The sequence below is a fragment of the Chiloscyllium plagiosum genome, unplaced genomic scaffold (assembly GCF_037043375.1).
Source record: "Chiloscyllium plagiosum isolate Xiang-an unplaced genomic scaffold, Cpla_swu_hap1 HiC_scaffold_4, whole genome shotgun sequence".
Taxonomy (NCBI): domain Eukaryota; kingdom Metazoa; phylum Chordata; class Chondrichthyes; order Orectolobiformes; family Hemiscylliidae; genus Chiloscyllium; species Chiloscyllium plagiosum.
The window spans coordinates 100,462,392-100,479,032 of record NW_028270142.1 but is presented as its reverse complement, the minus strand read 5'-3'; the positions used below and the strand labels follow the sequence as shown (position 1 = coordinate 100,479,032).

The 16,641-nt window shown below is 36.5% G+C and overlaps 1 protein-coding gene across 1 annotated transcript in view; it reads left to right on the top strand.

The window, feature by feature from the left end:
• The window catches only part of calb1 (calbindin 1), an 85,536-nt gene that overhangs the window by 52,133 nt on the left and 16,762 nt on the right, over positions 1-16,641 (top strand). The window contains exons 7-9 of the mRNA XM_043688125.2: positions 15,311-15,366; positions 15,464-15,503; positions 16,149-16,202. Of these exons, the coding sequence (XP_043544060.1) occupies positions 15,311-15,366; positions 15,464-15,503; positions 16,149-16,202 (150 nt within the window). The remainder of the gene's footprint in view (positions 1-15,310; positions 15,367-15,463; positions 15,504-16,148; positions 16,203-16,641) is intronic.

The window sequence follows — 16,641 nt, the reverse complement described above, 5'->3', positions numbered from 1 at the left end:
CTGTGTTAATTTTCCAACTTTGTATGTAATGTAACTTGAGCATTCATATCCAATTTTAAATGGGGCATCCTATAAAAAGCACTTTCTGTGCACTTTAGGAAAAGTGGTGTTGGAGATTTTCACCGTGCATTGTGTACCCACTCTGATAAGACTTTTTAGGAGTTCCTCAGTACTTCTCCATGAATGTGAAAGAAAATGTCAATGCAGTGTGCTGCACAAATTTGTCACGGAGAGGAACCTCACACAAAAAAAATTGGATCTACACGCAGTAACAAGGGAGTGTGCAACATAGACGTATGGCTGCAGCTACAATGCTAGTAATTACTCAAACCTCAAGTGAAATTGAGATTATTCACTGCATACTTCTGTGGTACACATTTATAATTGGAGACAATATTACAAATGGTAGCTCCTACCTTGAGAGAAAATTAAGTCTCAAGTATATATGTTCATGTTGGTCTGCATCTTAAATACAAAACTTAATTCCTGTGCAATAAACGGCAAGTTGCCTCAAGTGTCAAAGAGCATGTAAACTGTTCAAGTTAATGTGGTGTAAGTGTTCAATACTTTTGCCTCTCTGGTACTTAATTAGCCTTGTAATACATGAAGCCCCACATGCAGCTTTTAATGTGTCTCTATATTAATGATTAACAGTGGCAGCTGCTCATACACCAAACTGAGTCAGAGATTGAACTCTGTGCTCTGCTGCTGATTTGTATGGGGCCCCCTGTGCTGTCTCTGAGGGCTTGATTTCTTTGAGATGGGCCCTACAACCACATTGTGTGGGCCTGTATATCATAGCTTAGTCATTGATATTATTATCATTCACTAACTCCTACAGTCCTGACTACTATCAGTCCTGGAGGCCATTGGTTCCTAGGAATAAATGACCTTCCTGATAATAGGAAAGCAGGCCTCAATGAAACTTGAAATACCATTTTCGTTTTGATATCTTTGGGGATTATCTATACAGCCAAAGTCCTTGGTCAAATAGTCAAAAGTATTTCCTATCTGGGGCTTCAACCAATGTGAGCATTAATGAGGTCTAATTGCTGTGTAAGAGGCCTATACAGTTTCTGTTAATGTTCAAATCATTTCTACTTAAGAGCCATTTCCAATACAATCATTTATCCATCGGTTTTACTTATATGAGTAAGGTGCAATGTTTTCTGCTGGTAAACTGTCCACTGTGGTATACTTTCAATACAACTCAAAATAGCTTTTAGCAAATAAGAATTTCAATCTGCATTTCAGCATGATACAAAATAGGAATTATTTGTACTTAGCAGGTGATTAATCTTCCACTATATTCACAGTAAACTAGCATGGTCCAAAGTTTTACCTTTGCTTGAATTGGCTCATATATTTACTCAATGTCAAAGCCTTTTCTTAGCATTGCCAGTCTATATTCCACCACTTGATAGTTATTGAAATGTTATTGCAAACTTAAGGAGCATGAATTAATCTATCCAGTACTTAGTTTGGCTCACATTACAATTAACATCATTTAATTAAAATGTCTAGATATTCATATTATTCCTTTCTATCCTAGCAGTCAGAAGTTGAAGTTAAAAGCTTCTCAATATAGCTGTTACATAACCTGAAATGATATTCATTAATTCAACTGAGTGTTATATTATTATATGATTTGTAAAGATCAAGGAACTAATTGTATATATGCATATCCTGTACTGTCTTGTTCTCTTTTGCACTACATTTATGTGCCAGTGACAATGCGTCAGTCTAACAGTTTACTAGTCATGTGGAAAACAGCAAAAGATAGTCTTGATTAAACTCCTGTAGTTGGAATCTAAAGTACAATTGAATAATGGGAGTCACAAAACACAACATGATGGCACAGGTATCTATTCGTAAAAACCTGAACATTTTAATTAAAATCAATACAGGAATCCAGTGAAAAATTAACCTATATTAAATCCAGGAAAGAAAAACCTGTCCTGAAGAACATGTGTATTGGACTCGAAGTGTTAACTCTTTCTCTCTCTTCAGATGCTGGGAGACCTGCTAAGTTTCAGATTCTAGTGTCTGCCATGTTTTGTTTTAAGTATATTGTAGGAAAATGAGATGGCCACTGTAGTTAGAAACACACAGCTGCAGCTGATGTTGACTTGGGAGCTTTATGACATTGCAGAGGCATTTGAGAAGTTTAAACAGAGCAAAGACTGGCATTAAGTAGCTTTATAAGAGCATTTCTGAAGAGAAAAGGATGGATCAAATCCTTTTGTGGGCAAGAGGAAAAGATTTAAATTAGAAGTTAGTAGATGAAGGAAGACAACAATGTAAATCCAGATAATTTCTTTGGAAAATTCAGCATACATCTCCAGCCACAAACAAATCATTGGCATGACTAATCTGAACTTCTAGGCCTGCATCAGGAATCAGATAAGCCTGTTGGCAATTTCCTAACAAAACTGAAAAATATGAACAAAAATGTAAATGCAAGAACCCAAATGAAAGCCTGCTGAGCTAGCTCATTGAGGTTCTGTACAGTTCGTAGGAGAAAGATACTGAGAATACTGAGAAAGAAACTGAACAGCTCAAATTTTAAAGTTGTGCTTATTTTAAAAATAGAAATTGCACAAAGTAGTGCTTTTCCTAGTGCACAGTAATGAGTTGTTATTTGCTAGAAACAGCTCTGATTGGCCCAACTTCCCCTTTTAGAAATGAAAGGGAATTGAATCATTATGTGCTGTGTTTTTGATTGCCTATCTACCCCACCAATGTGGGAAGATGGCATATGGCTCTATCAGTGGCAGATAAAAGCACTCATGAGGTCCACTGAGTTTCTTCACTGCAAGTTGAAGAGAAGAAGGTTGAGAGGTGACTTAATTGAGACATGTAAAATAATCAGATAGGTTCGATAGGTTGGACAGCGAGAGTCTTTTCCTCGGATGGCGATGGCTAACACGAGGGGACATAGCTTTAAATTGAGAGGTGATAGATATAGGTCAGATGTCAGAGAGTAACAGGAGCGTGGAATGCACTACCTGCAGCAGTAGTAGACTTTAAGGGCATTTAAATGGTCATTGGATAGGCATGTGGACCAGAATGGAACAGTGTAGGTTAGATGGGTTTCAGATTGGTTCCACAGGTCGGTGCAACATCGAGGGCCAAAGGGCCTGTACTGCACTGTAATGTTCTAAGTTCTATGTTCTAAAGTTTTGTCAGAGAGCAGAATGAAGCCAAGTATTACTCTGACCATCAGGAAATAAAAGATTGTTCCTGGGATTGAGTGAATGAGAGGGTGTTTTTAGTATTAACAACATATAGCTAAAATAGTACTGTGTGTATTTGCTCTTAAGTTGTGCCTATTGTGTCACAAAAGATGTTGGGGGAAAGCAAGTAACTACCATAACAACACTTACATACTACGTTCCCTCTAACTCTGCCACTGCTCAGTTCTCCGAAATTCATGCATAGTAGCAATTCCCAAAACCGAAAGTCAATGACTCAATACACCGATTAACTGTGAACTTGGCTTGTACATCACCCTCTTACAGCGTCTATGCAGCTTCGGAGGTCCATTGGTTCCATGAGATTTCATGTCACACAGGAAATATGAGAGAAAATGTCAGTTGTAAATAGACCCCAACTTCCAACAATACAAGTTATGAAAGTGGAGTCGCAGGTAGTTCGGATAGTGAAGAAGATGTTTGGAATGCTTTCCTTTATTGGTCAGAGTATTGAGTACAGGAGTTGGGAGGTCATGTTGCGGCTGTACAGGATATTGTTAGGCCACTGTTGGAATATTGTGTGCAATTCTGGTCTCCTTCCTATCGGAAAGATGTTGTGAAACTTGAAAGGGTTCAGAAAAGATTTACAAGGATGTTGCCAGGGTTGAAGGATTTGAGCTATAGGGAAAGGCTGAACAGACTGGGGCTGTTTTCCCTGGAGCGTCGGAGGCTGAGGGGTGACCTTATAGAGGTTTACAAAATTATGAGGGGCATGGATAGGTAAATAGACAAAGTCTTTTCCCTGGGGTGGGGGAGTCCAGAACTAGAGGGCATAGGTTTAGGGTGAGGGGGGAAAGATATAAAAAAGACCTAAGGGGCAACTTTTCCATACAGAGGGTGGTACGAGTATGAAATGAGCTGCCAGAGGATGTGGTGGAGGCTGGTACAATTGCAACATTTAAGAGGCATTTGGATGGGTATATGAATAGGAAGGGTTTGGAGGGATATGGGCCGGGTGCTGGCAGGTGAGACTAGATTGGGTTGGGATATCTGGTCGGCGTGAACAGGTTGGACCGAAGGGTCTGTTTCCGTGCTGTTCATCTCAATGACTCTATGTCTCTAAGTTGGCTTTCATTTCTGTAATTGTATCTGATAAAATGACAATGTTACCGAGTTGAATAAGTGCAAGAGTGAAAGGATCATGGATCCATTTGTCTTGGCACAAAATAATAAAGAAGATTCTTTCAGAACCACAGCTTTCTACTCTGGCATGATTTGAGGAAATGAAAAATCCACCAAGGAGTCAAGGCATTCAACAGTGACATTGGTACCAAGGGGCATCCTCAGTAAAGGGTATCTGAGAAATCAAGAGTCTGCCAAGGTTCCAGTATGACACTGATCTCTCCCTGAATATTGCATTGTCAAAAAGCAAACTTTCAACCAACTGATTTGTCAGTCATTTATAAACTTGAGACTTGGTGTCAGATGTGACGGTGACAAATCTATTTTATTTATTTGAAACAATCTTATAAAGCACTTAACAGCAGAAAAAGAATCTTTACTGAAGACATATAAGGCAGACTCAAATGACAGATGATGGAAAACAAAAGTTCTAAGGTCAAGTTTATTGGCAAGTTCAGGAAAGAGATTTTTGTATAATCTCTGAATTATCCTCAACCAGCAATTCCTGATTTTGTTAAACTGCCTGTCTGTCATGTTTGACTGGTGAAGTGAAGTTAAGCTTTCTTTTCAAGGTAAGGTTCATAACATTTTTAGCATACGTAAAAAACAGAATTCTGTCAGAAGAGTATTTCTTTATCAGGTATGCAGCACGGCAATGTAAATATGTGGCCTACATTGTCATCTCCTAACACAAACTGCTTTATGGTCCTAGAAGTTCAGTCATGATCCTATTGAATGGTGGATCAGGCTTGATGAGCTGAATGCCTACTCCTGTTCCTATTTCTTATTGTTTTGTGGTCTAAGTTAAAGATACCGTTCTGAAACATTCGTCTCAGCTTTGCAGAATATTCAATCAATGTTTTCCTAAAAAGAGAGATAAATTAATTGCAGGATTTTGCTGGGATTGAAACCCATTTTCTGAACATGCATCAAAGATCAAAGTGGCAAAGTCTAACATAGAAGAAGAGCAGTCATGGGACTTGAAAGATTGACTCTGTTTCTCTCTCCAAAGGTACAGTTGGGCCTGCTGAGTTTCTTCAGCACTTTCTGTTTTCATTTCAGATTTCCAGCATTTGCAGTATTGATTATTATTTATCCATGGGATGTGGGCATTGCTGGCTGGGCCGTCACTTATTGACCACCCCTAATTGCCCAGGGGGCAGTTAAGAGTCAACCACATGGATCTGGAATCATGTACAGGCCAGACCAGTTAAAGATGGCAGATTTCTTGTACTAATGGACATTAGCAAATCAGATGGTTTTTTTTCCCAACAATGAGCAACAGTTCCATGGCCACCATTTTTTCTTTACTCATTCATATTCTAACAGCTGCCATGGCAAGATTAGAACCCAGGTGCCCAGAACATGACCTGTGTCTCTGCATTAATAATTTAGTGATAAAATTGCCTGCGCTATTTTGTTTTTACATATCTTCAACCTGTACCATGTAAGTATCTGACTAATGCATTTGAGCTTAGAGGGTCCTCTCATCATTTTACCTTACAACCCGTGTTGCTGTCATAAAGATAGCCTCTATTTTTCTGTCCATTATGATTCTCCATGGAATCATATTGTTTCTCCCTCTGCAGGTGCTACCTGCTGAGTTTCTCCAGCATCTTCTGCATTAATTCCTGATCTCCAGCAGCGCAGTATTTTGCTTTTATTTGAAACCACAACACCGTGTTGATGCTGTTTTGAGAGATAGTTGTAAATTCTTGTGGCATGATTGGCTCTACATTTAAAAGTTATTACAAAGAGTTATCAAAATACTTGTCCAGTTTGTATGACTTGGACTCTCATTACTTACTTATAACAAAATCAACTATAAAAGCAGCTTGAAAATAAATAGTGAGGTTGAAACTGACCAAGAATCCATAAATTGTAGTCCAGCAAATAGTCTCAACAACTCGCCAAGATGGTGTGACTTATCCAGTATGTTATGATCCCTGTAGAGACTGATAACTTGAGTTCCAGTGACTGACTGAATAGATTGCACACAGCAAAATTTCAAGTTCTAAGGTTTCAATTGTAACAAACAATCAGCTGAACACTAGTTAGTAGGCAATTAATACCCTAAATTAGACAAAAGTTGATCCTCCATTTAATTTTGTAATATGTCGAAGAACACAACATTTAAAAGACATTTGGATAAGTACATGAGTATGGATGGTTTGGAGGGATATCGGCCAAATGCAGGCAAGTGGAACTAGTTTAATTTGGGATTATGGTTGGTATGAATTGGTTAGTTACTGTATAACACCACACTGGTGTTATAATTCACTACCTGCTATTGAGAGCAATCAGTCCATCATTGCTCCCAGGTTCCAATGTTGTTTTGCCAAGTCATAATGTCAAGTGACTATCAAAAGCTGCTTCCTTTAGTTTTTGGAGAAGTCCTGCCTAAAGTTCGCCCTATCCTGGTTATTTTCTGTGCACTTGCCATGTATATTCAGGATTCCATATATTGCAATGCAGGGTCAAAACCTTGAAACACCCCCCCCACCTGCCACCTTCCCTAATAACACTATAGGTGTATCTACTGCCCAAGGACACAAGAAGACAGCTTCTAACCACCTTCTTGAGGGCAATTAGAGATGGCCAATTAATGACGGCCAAGTCCAGTGATTCCTATTTCCCATGAATGAGCAAAACAAGTGTCTCCTTGAGCAGAGACACTTTTCTCCTGCATTTCTGCTAACAAACTGAACACACTTTCCTCTTTGGTGAGCACATGATAACTACAGTCCTTGATCTGTGCGATTTCCCTCTCTCTCTCTTTCTGTCCAAAATCTTGGAGGCAGAAAGCCTCCCCAGTGATGTTTGCCCTGGTTTCAGCTGTGAGAACTTTGCAACTTGCTCAGCAAGCCCCAACCTGTTCCTATGGTAACTAAGCTAACTGGTCTACACCAGACTTAAATGGATAACATTTAGTCAGATCTCCATCAGAGAATATTTTCCAACCCGGATTAGAAGATCAGGCCGGTGTTTAATCTGTATCAACAAAGTACATTTAATAGCAAGGAATCCAAGTCTAGTTGATGTGAATCCTTACAGCGCCTGCTCGCTCCTGAACTAGATTTTATTTTGCAACTGGGAAGAGGAAGCAGAGTTAAAGTTTTATGTCCAGTGACCCCTCTTCAGAACTGAAGAAGGGTCACTGGACTTGAAATGTTAATTCTATCTTCTCTCCACAAATGCCACCAGACCTGCTGAGCTTTGGACTTTGTTTTACTGTAACAAATGTGCAAGTTAGGTGGATTGGCCATTCTAAATTGTCCATAGTGCCCAGGGATGTGCAGGCTAGGTGGATTAGCCATGGGAACTGCAGGTTTACAGGGTTAGTGTAGGGACGGTGGGTCTGGATGAGATGTTCTTTGGAGGATCGGTGTAGAGTTGATGGTCAGAATAGCCTGCTTTCACACTCTAGGGATTCTATGATTCTATGATTTCTGATTTTGCTTCTGCATCAGCAGTTCTTTCGGTTTTTCATTTTGCTACTAATGGCTTCACTTTCCAAGATGCATTGTCGGAAATCTCCTATTCCACTCTGAGTATATTTTATTGCTTTTCTCTGTTCTGGATTAGAAAATTCTACACTCAGTTTGGCCTGACTAGCTTTATCAAGAACAATATTACAGTCCTTCTTTTGAATAACAGCAATAGGAACCAGATCTCGAAGACATTCCCTGTCTAAATGCTTCTTTATTTCAGGATTCATTCATTTTCTTTGTTCTTCTTTAAAACTAGACAATATGTTGTCATCAGGATGGCAACAGTCTTATAACAATCCAGTTCAGGCTTAAATTCTGGATCTCCAGTCCTTTCATGGCTATAGGTGTTTTTTAGTGACCAAATCAAGACAGGAGGTTACAGCCCCCTATATTGGTGAATTTTCCTTGTTTTAATGCAGCATCACTGTTCACTTTAAGTGTTCCTCCAGAAGAAATAGGCTTAATAGTGCCTTGTCTAGTCTTTTGCTGAGTAAAATCCTCCTTAGTTGTTTTAAATAATTCATTAAAAATATTTTGAGAATCAGCCTGAAGGTTTTGATTGTCTATATTTCACAACATGTTCTAATTTCTTACAGCTTTTTGTTTTCCCATTCAGAATGAGCTTTGTCCAATTATTGTCTCACAAGGCAATAGGTTTGTCATTCTGAAGTTGTAATTTATGCACAAAAATTACCATCTATAAGAATATTCCTCCTTAACTCCATGCTATCAGCATTAGATATGGCAGAGTCTTTCCGTTTCAAATCTTTTGCCCTGTTCCACCATCAGCTTCAACATTGCTGCTGTCTGTTTTGATACCTGTGGTTTTGGATTTGTCGAGATTTAATTTTAAATTTAATTCAGCCAGGTCCAATGCATTTCCAGCTGATTTTAACGCTTTGCTCTCAGCCTGATATTCTCATCTCTTTAATTTCACAAGTCCAAACCTTTTGACACTTTGGACATATTTCAAATTGGAACAATCATTTCCACAGTAGGAGTAGAGATAGTTTCAGATCTTTGCACATTACTTGATTTCTTTTATAGATTTCCAATTCAAAATGTTACACTGCACTGAGGTGACACTGCTGAAGGACTGTATTATTGGTGAGATCATTTCTTAGTATGAAATGAACACCATTAACATGCAACTTCAGTAAAATTCCCATGACTACAGTATGTAAATTAAGACACAGTTTTAATTTTGTTATGCAATGGAACAATTGAACAAGCTCCAAGAATATCCTTAATGCATTCCTAAGCAGTTAATAAAGAAATTTCAATTGACCCACCACCATCAGTGACTGATTTGACCAACATCTCTAAGAATATTAATTATTTGCCCATTTTACTGGCAAATGTGGACTGCTCACCTCTGAATACAAATTCCTTCAAATCCTCTGTTTTGATTTTTCCACTGGTAACTACATTCAAGGCTATTGGTTTGTCATCGGCGCCATCTACTGATACAAGGTTTTCTGCATGCCATCCATTTTGGCTTTTAATTTACAACAATCTGTCTTCAGATGTCTTTTCTTAGGACAAATATAACACGTCAGTCCCTTTGTATCGCCTTTATCCTTCACACAATATTTTATGACTCTGAGGAGCATTCCTCTTTTAATTTTGCTATCTTTCAAATGCAACCAGTATTCTACATTCTAATGACTGCAACAAATCAGACCTCTCCAGCTTCTTCTCAGGTTTGTAAACAACAGGTTCATGCTGCTCACTTGTCATGAGAGATGTTGTACTCATCAGCTATTATTGCAGTAGCCCTTAGCCTAGATTGTTTTTGAGCTTCTTGGTGGGATTGTATTCTGAAGGAGTCATTTTATTTAACTTCTTTCACTAACTAGGATCTCTAGAAAATCTTGCTCCACTTTCTTAGCCATATTTCACCTATTGAATGTAACTTCCTTTCCTCTGGCAAATTTCATTAAAATCTATCCTGTCTTTTCCTCAGATTCTTAAATCATTGACTGGAAGCTTTGCTACTAACTCCTATCAGTTTAGAACAGCAGTTTTCATAATATAATCACTAGATTATACATCTGAAAGCAATGAGTATTCCAAATGATTTCCTCCATGAAAATGTTTTGGAATAAAACTGTCTGGTTTCTTTATCCTAATTTTCTCAAATGACACAAAATAAATTTTAACTTCTATCTAATTGAATTTAGGATCTAGGTGAATATTCTTTGCCAAATCAAACACAGAAGTTAAATCCAAATCATCATTGTATTTCCCTGTCTTCCTGTTCGGTAATTGATATAATCATGTTCTCATTTCAATGAATATAGTGGAAACAATTGTGAAATTTTGCTTGTCTAAATTCAGACAGATTCCTGTGTACCTATTTCCAGTCCAGCAAAGAGCGATTCTGTTATGATCCCAGTAGAGAGATATCCCTTTGTATATCTGAATTCTGCATTCTGTCTCTATTTAAATAATATCTTACTTGCCTATTCTGTCGGCCAAAAAAGATGTGGCCTTTTTCTGCATGATATTTCATTTTAAATTTTTGCTCACTACTTAATCTAACTATTTTTCCCCTGCAGACTTCTTATGCCTGCTTCACCACAACTTTCCTACCCTGCATTGTAGCATCAGCAAATTTAGCCACTCTGAATTCAGTTATTAAGGTAGTTATTTATATAGATTATAAGTAAATGTGGCACCAACATTGATCACTGAGGCATATTACTTGTCACATCTTAAACTAATCCATCATTACTTTTAACGTCTAAACTGGTTCACTTCTCCCCATTTTGCTAAGATGTAATGTTGAGTGATCCTTCGAAAGTCATTTTATTTTCAGTTTCTGGAGAAATTACAAACCAAATACCAATAGTAAGGCTTAGTCTAGTCATTCTGTCCAGCCTTGGCCATGCCAGGAATCATCTTCTAGATTCCGTAGATTGTCATGAGACAGAGACAATCTTGCTTTCCTTGTTTCTTCTTGATTCTCACAAGAGACACAAACTCCTCTCTGCTGACCACATAGTCTTTTCACTCTCTGTGAGACAATCCTCTCACTCTTCCTGTTTGAAATCTTGGAGTCAGATATGAGAATTTTGCAAGTTCAAAACTGTCCCCATGGTAACAAATCCATGAAATCTAACGTTGGACAGAGTTTTATAATCTTTTCACAATTCCTTTCCAGGATTTTCTAATATTACCTTAAATTAAAAAACAATTTAAACATAAGAATCTTACAAATTTCACATTTGTAATAAGTGAATCTATAACACAGAAGCAAGCAATTCAGCTAAAAAGGTCTTTTCTGGCATTTACGCAAAACTCTCATATTCCTCTTCATTTAGTCACAAAACACACCCTCCTATACTCCCTGATGTATTTCCCCTTACATCCAACTGTTATTTGCCACATCTGCTGGGGATATATTTTACATATTTTCACCATTTGTTTGTGTGAAGAATTTTTCTTGAATTCCTAATATATATCCTTTCAATTTTGGCATTATTCTTGCTGATCTTTGTTTTTCACCACATTCAAATTCTACTACACCTCTTTTATCATAGTTCAAAAAATCACACAACATCAGGTTATAGTCCAATAGCTTTATTTGGAAGCACTAGCTTTCAAGGTGCTGCCCTTTCATCGTGTCTTTTATCAAATATAAACCAGTCCTATTCATGGACTTAAGAATAGTTTGACCAAGTTTCTATGTAAATTTAATAGCACTTTTCTGCTTTTCAATTGTCTAGAAACGAATTCTGCGTTTTATTTGTTTTATTTCAAATGTCCTTGTAATTTGCTTCAATACTTTTGTGATGTGTGAATTTGTACTTTCGATCGTTTTGTTCATTTATCCATTTAGTTTCATATTATCCAAGCAGTTTGTGGCCTCCATATTCTTCTCAGAAAAATGCAGCATCTATACTAATCTAAATTGAAATTCATCTTTCATTTCACCAAGTTTATTATTGTCTTATACTTCATTGCATTCTTTCTTTGTATAAAGAAACAACTTCAATATGATGTCTTCCACAGATTTTGAAATTATATTTGCAATTCCTCAGTCACAATATTGGTCCCCAATCCTGTGGAATGTCATTTTCTAATTTTTGCCAGTCCAAATAATTACCTTTAATCCCTACTTCCAATTTTGTTTTAGAGCCAGTCTAAAAATCATTCTGTAACCTGTCCATGGATCCCCCCAACCTTAGTTGTGAGTTTAAATCCAGCTTATTCAGTTGTTTAGTACTGATACTGTATCATTTCACCTTGTCTTAAATAATATGTTTTATTAGCTAAGAAAATAACACTATCTTTATCAGATGTACAGGAGTGTAGGACTGATTGAATCAACCGCTTTATTTACTCCATGCTCAGCCATTGACTTAAATAGATAAGAAAATGGTGTGCAGTAAAATGATGAATTACGATTTGATATCACGATTGATGAAGACTAATTTCATCCATTCTGAAAAAGATGTGACATGAATGTGAATCACAGACTTTTTAAGCGCAGAGGGAGGCTATTCAGCCCATCATATTTGATGTTTTACCTTTGTGCTCATCTCCTGCCTTTTTCTATAGTCCTGCAAATTGTTTCTGTTTAAATAATCATCCAATGCCCTCTTGGATGGTTCAGTTGAACCTACTTTAAATACACTTGCAGGCAATGCATTCTACACTCTAGCAACTCACTGAGTGAAGAGGTTTGTTCTCACCTTAGCTTTTTTTTTCAAAATGCTTTAGTGGGGGCAGGGACGGGGCCATTTAGAAACATTTGAAAGCATTTAGGAACCTCCGGACAAGACACCTCACCCAAAGCAAGTTTAGTGAATTTTAGGAAACCACCGATAGACTGAATTCTGAGCCATTAAATGGCCTGTATAAGTTCTTTGATCTATTTTCACTAAGATTTGCAGACTGCAGAGCTGGATGCATGAATTATTTTTGATTACCATTGAACTGACAGAGAAAGTGCTGGAGAAGATATGAAAAGAGCATTATCAAAGCTGTGCTCTGATGCTTATTATTTTGATGACAGAAGAAAGATTAATATAAACAAAATTACTCAGACTCTATGGGGAAAATGATGTTGACAAAGACATTTTGCATGTTTGTAAGGTTCATATAGCTGCTTTTCACTTTTTTTGTGATCTAGAGAAGCTCATTTTTTATTGACATATTAGCTGTAAAATGAGGAAAAATCTGCTGCATTTCATTTCACAATGTAAATTTTGAGAGGCCCCATGTTGCAAAGTTTACCCTTAGTTTATTTCCGGGAAAAACTCTATCGATCTGTTTCAGAACGTTACATGCACTGGTTCACCTACTTATTGCTTTCTAAAAATAATACATTCATACATCATACAATACCAAACTATGCTAACTTGTAGGTATGTATGAAATTAATACAAAATTGCTTTGTTTTTGTAAACTTTGAACTCCTCAAAGTATGATTCTGGAACAGATAGTAGCACAGATTATGGGTTGGAAAAGGTTCACTTTACATACTTCGATAAGCTGCAATAAAATTCAATTATATAAGACTTTGCAGTCATATATTCTCTGGTGGTTATTTCTTCCTTTTAATATGCAACTCTTTGATGACACAATCTGAAAATCTAATGGCAGTTTTCACAAGTGCCTGAGTATATCCAATTCAACAACACTACCATCTCCAAAGCCATTGACATTCTACTGATTGCCTGTTCCAGTTGGATAAACCTTGTTTCCTCCACTTTATTGTTAGCAGGGATTAATTTAGACAAGACTGGTAGTGGAGCAAGTATCACTCATATCAAGATCTATGACTGTTCCCAAAAGAGATTTGGTGGTCTACACATTACTTCTGTATCTATAATATACTTGAAAATGAAATATTTTGTTTTAAATGTGTACAATTTCATCATATCTTTATCACTTTATGTTCAATCTTGAGGATTTATACCAATGTTAATTTTTTGCCCAAAATGTGTGACAGAGTACTTACGTCTAAACTCTTCAACTTGGCAAGAATCTTTGTCATTGGTTCAGAAGAAACAAAAAGAAATAAACAGCTTATGAACAACCAAAATCAGCAAAGATTGAATTGAATTTAAAATCATATGATCAGTAATAATGTTAAGTTAGAATATATATTGATGTTTCAAGGAATTGCATTTAAGTAGATTAAATACAATATCAATATTACTGCTGGAATTGCATATTTAGTATCTTAATGAACAACAGCAGTACTCTGCTCAATTTGTGGTAAGGTCTAATTTTTTAATTTTTTCTTTGTTATATGATGTGGATGTGGTGAGCTGGGCCATCATTTATTGCCTGTCCTTAATTGCCCTGCAGAAGGCAATGATGAGCTGCCTTCTTGAATTGCTGCAGCCCTTAGGGTGTAGGTATACTTACAGTACTGCTAGAAAGGGAGTTTCATGATTTTGCCCCATTGAAGGAGCGGCTATGCATTTCCAAGTCAGTATGATGAGTGGCTTGGAGACGATGGTGTTCCCATATATTGCTGACCTTGTCCTTTCAGGTGGAAGACGTCACGGGTTTGTAAGGTGCTTCTAAGGAATCTTGGTGAGTTGTTGCAGTGCGACTTGTAGATAGTTCACATAGCTTTGGTGATAAACAGAGTGAATATTAAATTTTGTGGATGGAGTGCCAGTTTTGGATGGTGTTGAACTTCTTGACTGTTGTTGGAATTTCACTCATCCAGGCAAGTGGAGAAAGGAAGATTTCATGAAGTATAGAAGAAATGTTTAATGTTCATCAAACTGAACTGTATTATATGTTGTTTAGGTAAGGCATTACGAACCTTCGGCCCCTCCACTGTCCTACATCACCTATTGCATACCTAATAATGAACCTTTATTGATCAAAAATACATGGAAAATAATAATATTTCCTTCCTATTGACTACAATTTTCAGTTGATAATATTTGAGGCAATGCATATTGAAAGCTATTAAAGAATAGGCCAAAACCAGGAAATTGGCAGAAGTTAGCAAGCAATGAAGTCTGATAAAGGAATTCAAAATTGATACTTAAAGTCTTACATCTGCGAGTAGCATGCTTTAACCTTTCCTGTTGGACACAGTATTCACAATGTAAATCATACGCTCAACATCAATTCCTTTAATATAAATCATCATGCAACAACCTGTCAACTCAAACAATACAGCATCCTTTGGCCAAGTAACTTGGGAATTCTGAAGTTAGATGTTTGTACAAAGACAGAAAACAGCGAGATAATAGAATTAATGTCAACATATCTGGTCATTGAGATAGACAAAACAATTTAGACTTTGATAATTTATCTTGTTTATCTGTGGTTGAATATCTGTAACCTGAAGAAAACCCTGCAAATTTCTTAATGCAACATTTTGTTTTTATAAATTTGACTTAATTTAAATTTTCTGAAAACATTTTAGGAAATTCATTTTTGGAAACTTTAATTTTTTTTAAGCTTAAAATGTTCGATTCAAATAATGACGGAAAGCTGGGACTGGGCGAAATGGCAAGGTATGTCACTTTCAGTCCAAATTTATTGTTTAAAGCAATAGTATTATTGAAATAGTAAAAACATAACTACTTATATGCAAAATTCATTTTTGAATAGGTTACTTCCTGACAAAGAAAATTTTCTTCTTAAATTTCAGGTAGGTAATTTCTTTGGAATAAGCATATTGATATGTAAAAGAAATGCATTTGGGGATAAACGAAGTACAGTAACTTGAGCAACTGTGATGATTAGAAACACCATACTACAATTTAAATAGAAAGATGTGTATACTCGCAATTTCACAAATGGCACATAATGCTATCAATATAAAACATGGTATGCTCAAATTATAAAATATGCAACTCTGCCATTTATTTGGATCACATTTTTTGTCATAGTGGAATTAGCTATTATTTTGTGCTGGCTGGAAGCCTGTACTTTCCAACTCCAGGATGGCAGCAGTTTGCTGATTTTTATGTTTTCTTAAGATGCACTTTCAAAGTATGTTGCACTGTGGCACAGCAGAACCAGTATCAGCCTTTTGCGTCTCATCAGGCAAATGCCAAATTCCCACTCTGGGCAACAATTGTTCACAAATTTTTTAACTGTTTTGATCACTTAAAACTATCTCTGTAGATGTTTTCATCTTATAACAGATACTTATTTAAACTGCAGCAAGCAAGAAGGATCATTCATACTGTACATGTTTACAGATTTACAAATATTATAACAATTGATTGCAATTTACAGAAACACCATTCACTTCAACATTCTGTTATTTGATTTCTTTTTAATTTTTCAGGGGGTGAATATGACTTCAACGGAATTTAATGATATTTTTGACTATTATGATCAGGTAAGTTTACTAACATCTAATATTTAACCTTTAATTAACTAAATATATCATCAGGAATATGTTACTATAAGAAAAACAGTTTCATTATTTTAAAGAAGTAACATTGCCATCTTGGGTATGAATAGAGCTCAAGAGAACCAAATATCATTTAGTTATAAAACAATAATGTGTTACAATTAAATATTTTCTAATGTGAAAATAGTATCAGATGTAGAAAAAAGTGTTCAACTATACATTCCAGAGGGGGCTATCTCCTCCCTCAAGGAAAGCTGGAATTGCAATGGAGAATGATAGAAACTTTGGTCAGCAAAGTGCAATCATTGATATAATTTCCCTTTCCCACTCAGTGCAATAGTTGCTAATTAAACTTATTACCAGTAATTGATGTTTGAGGTGCCACTGCATGGAAGATGTCATTAGTGACAGAAAGACTGACTTT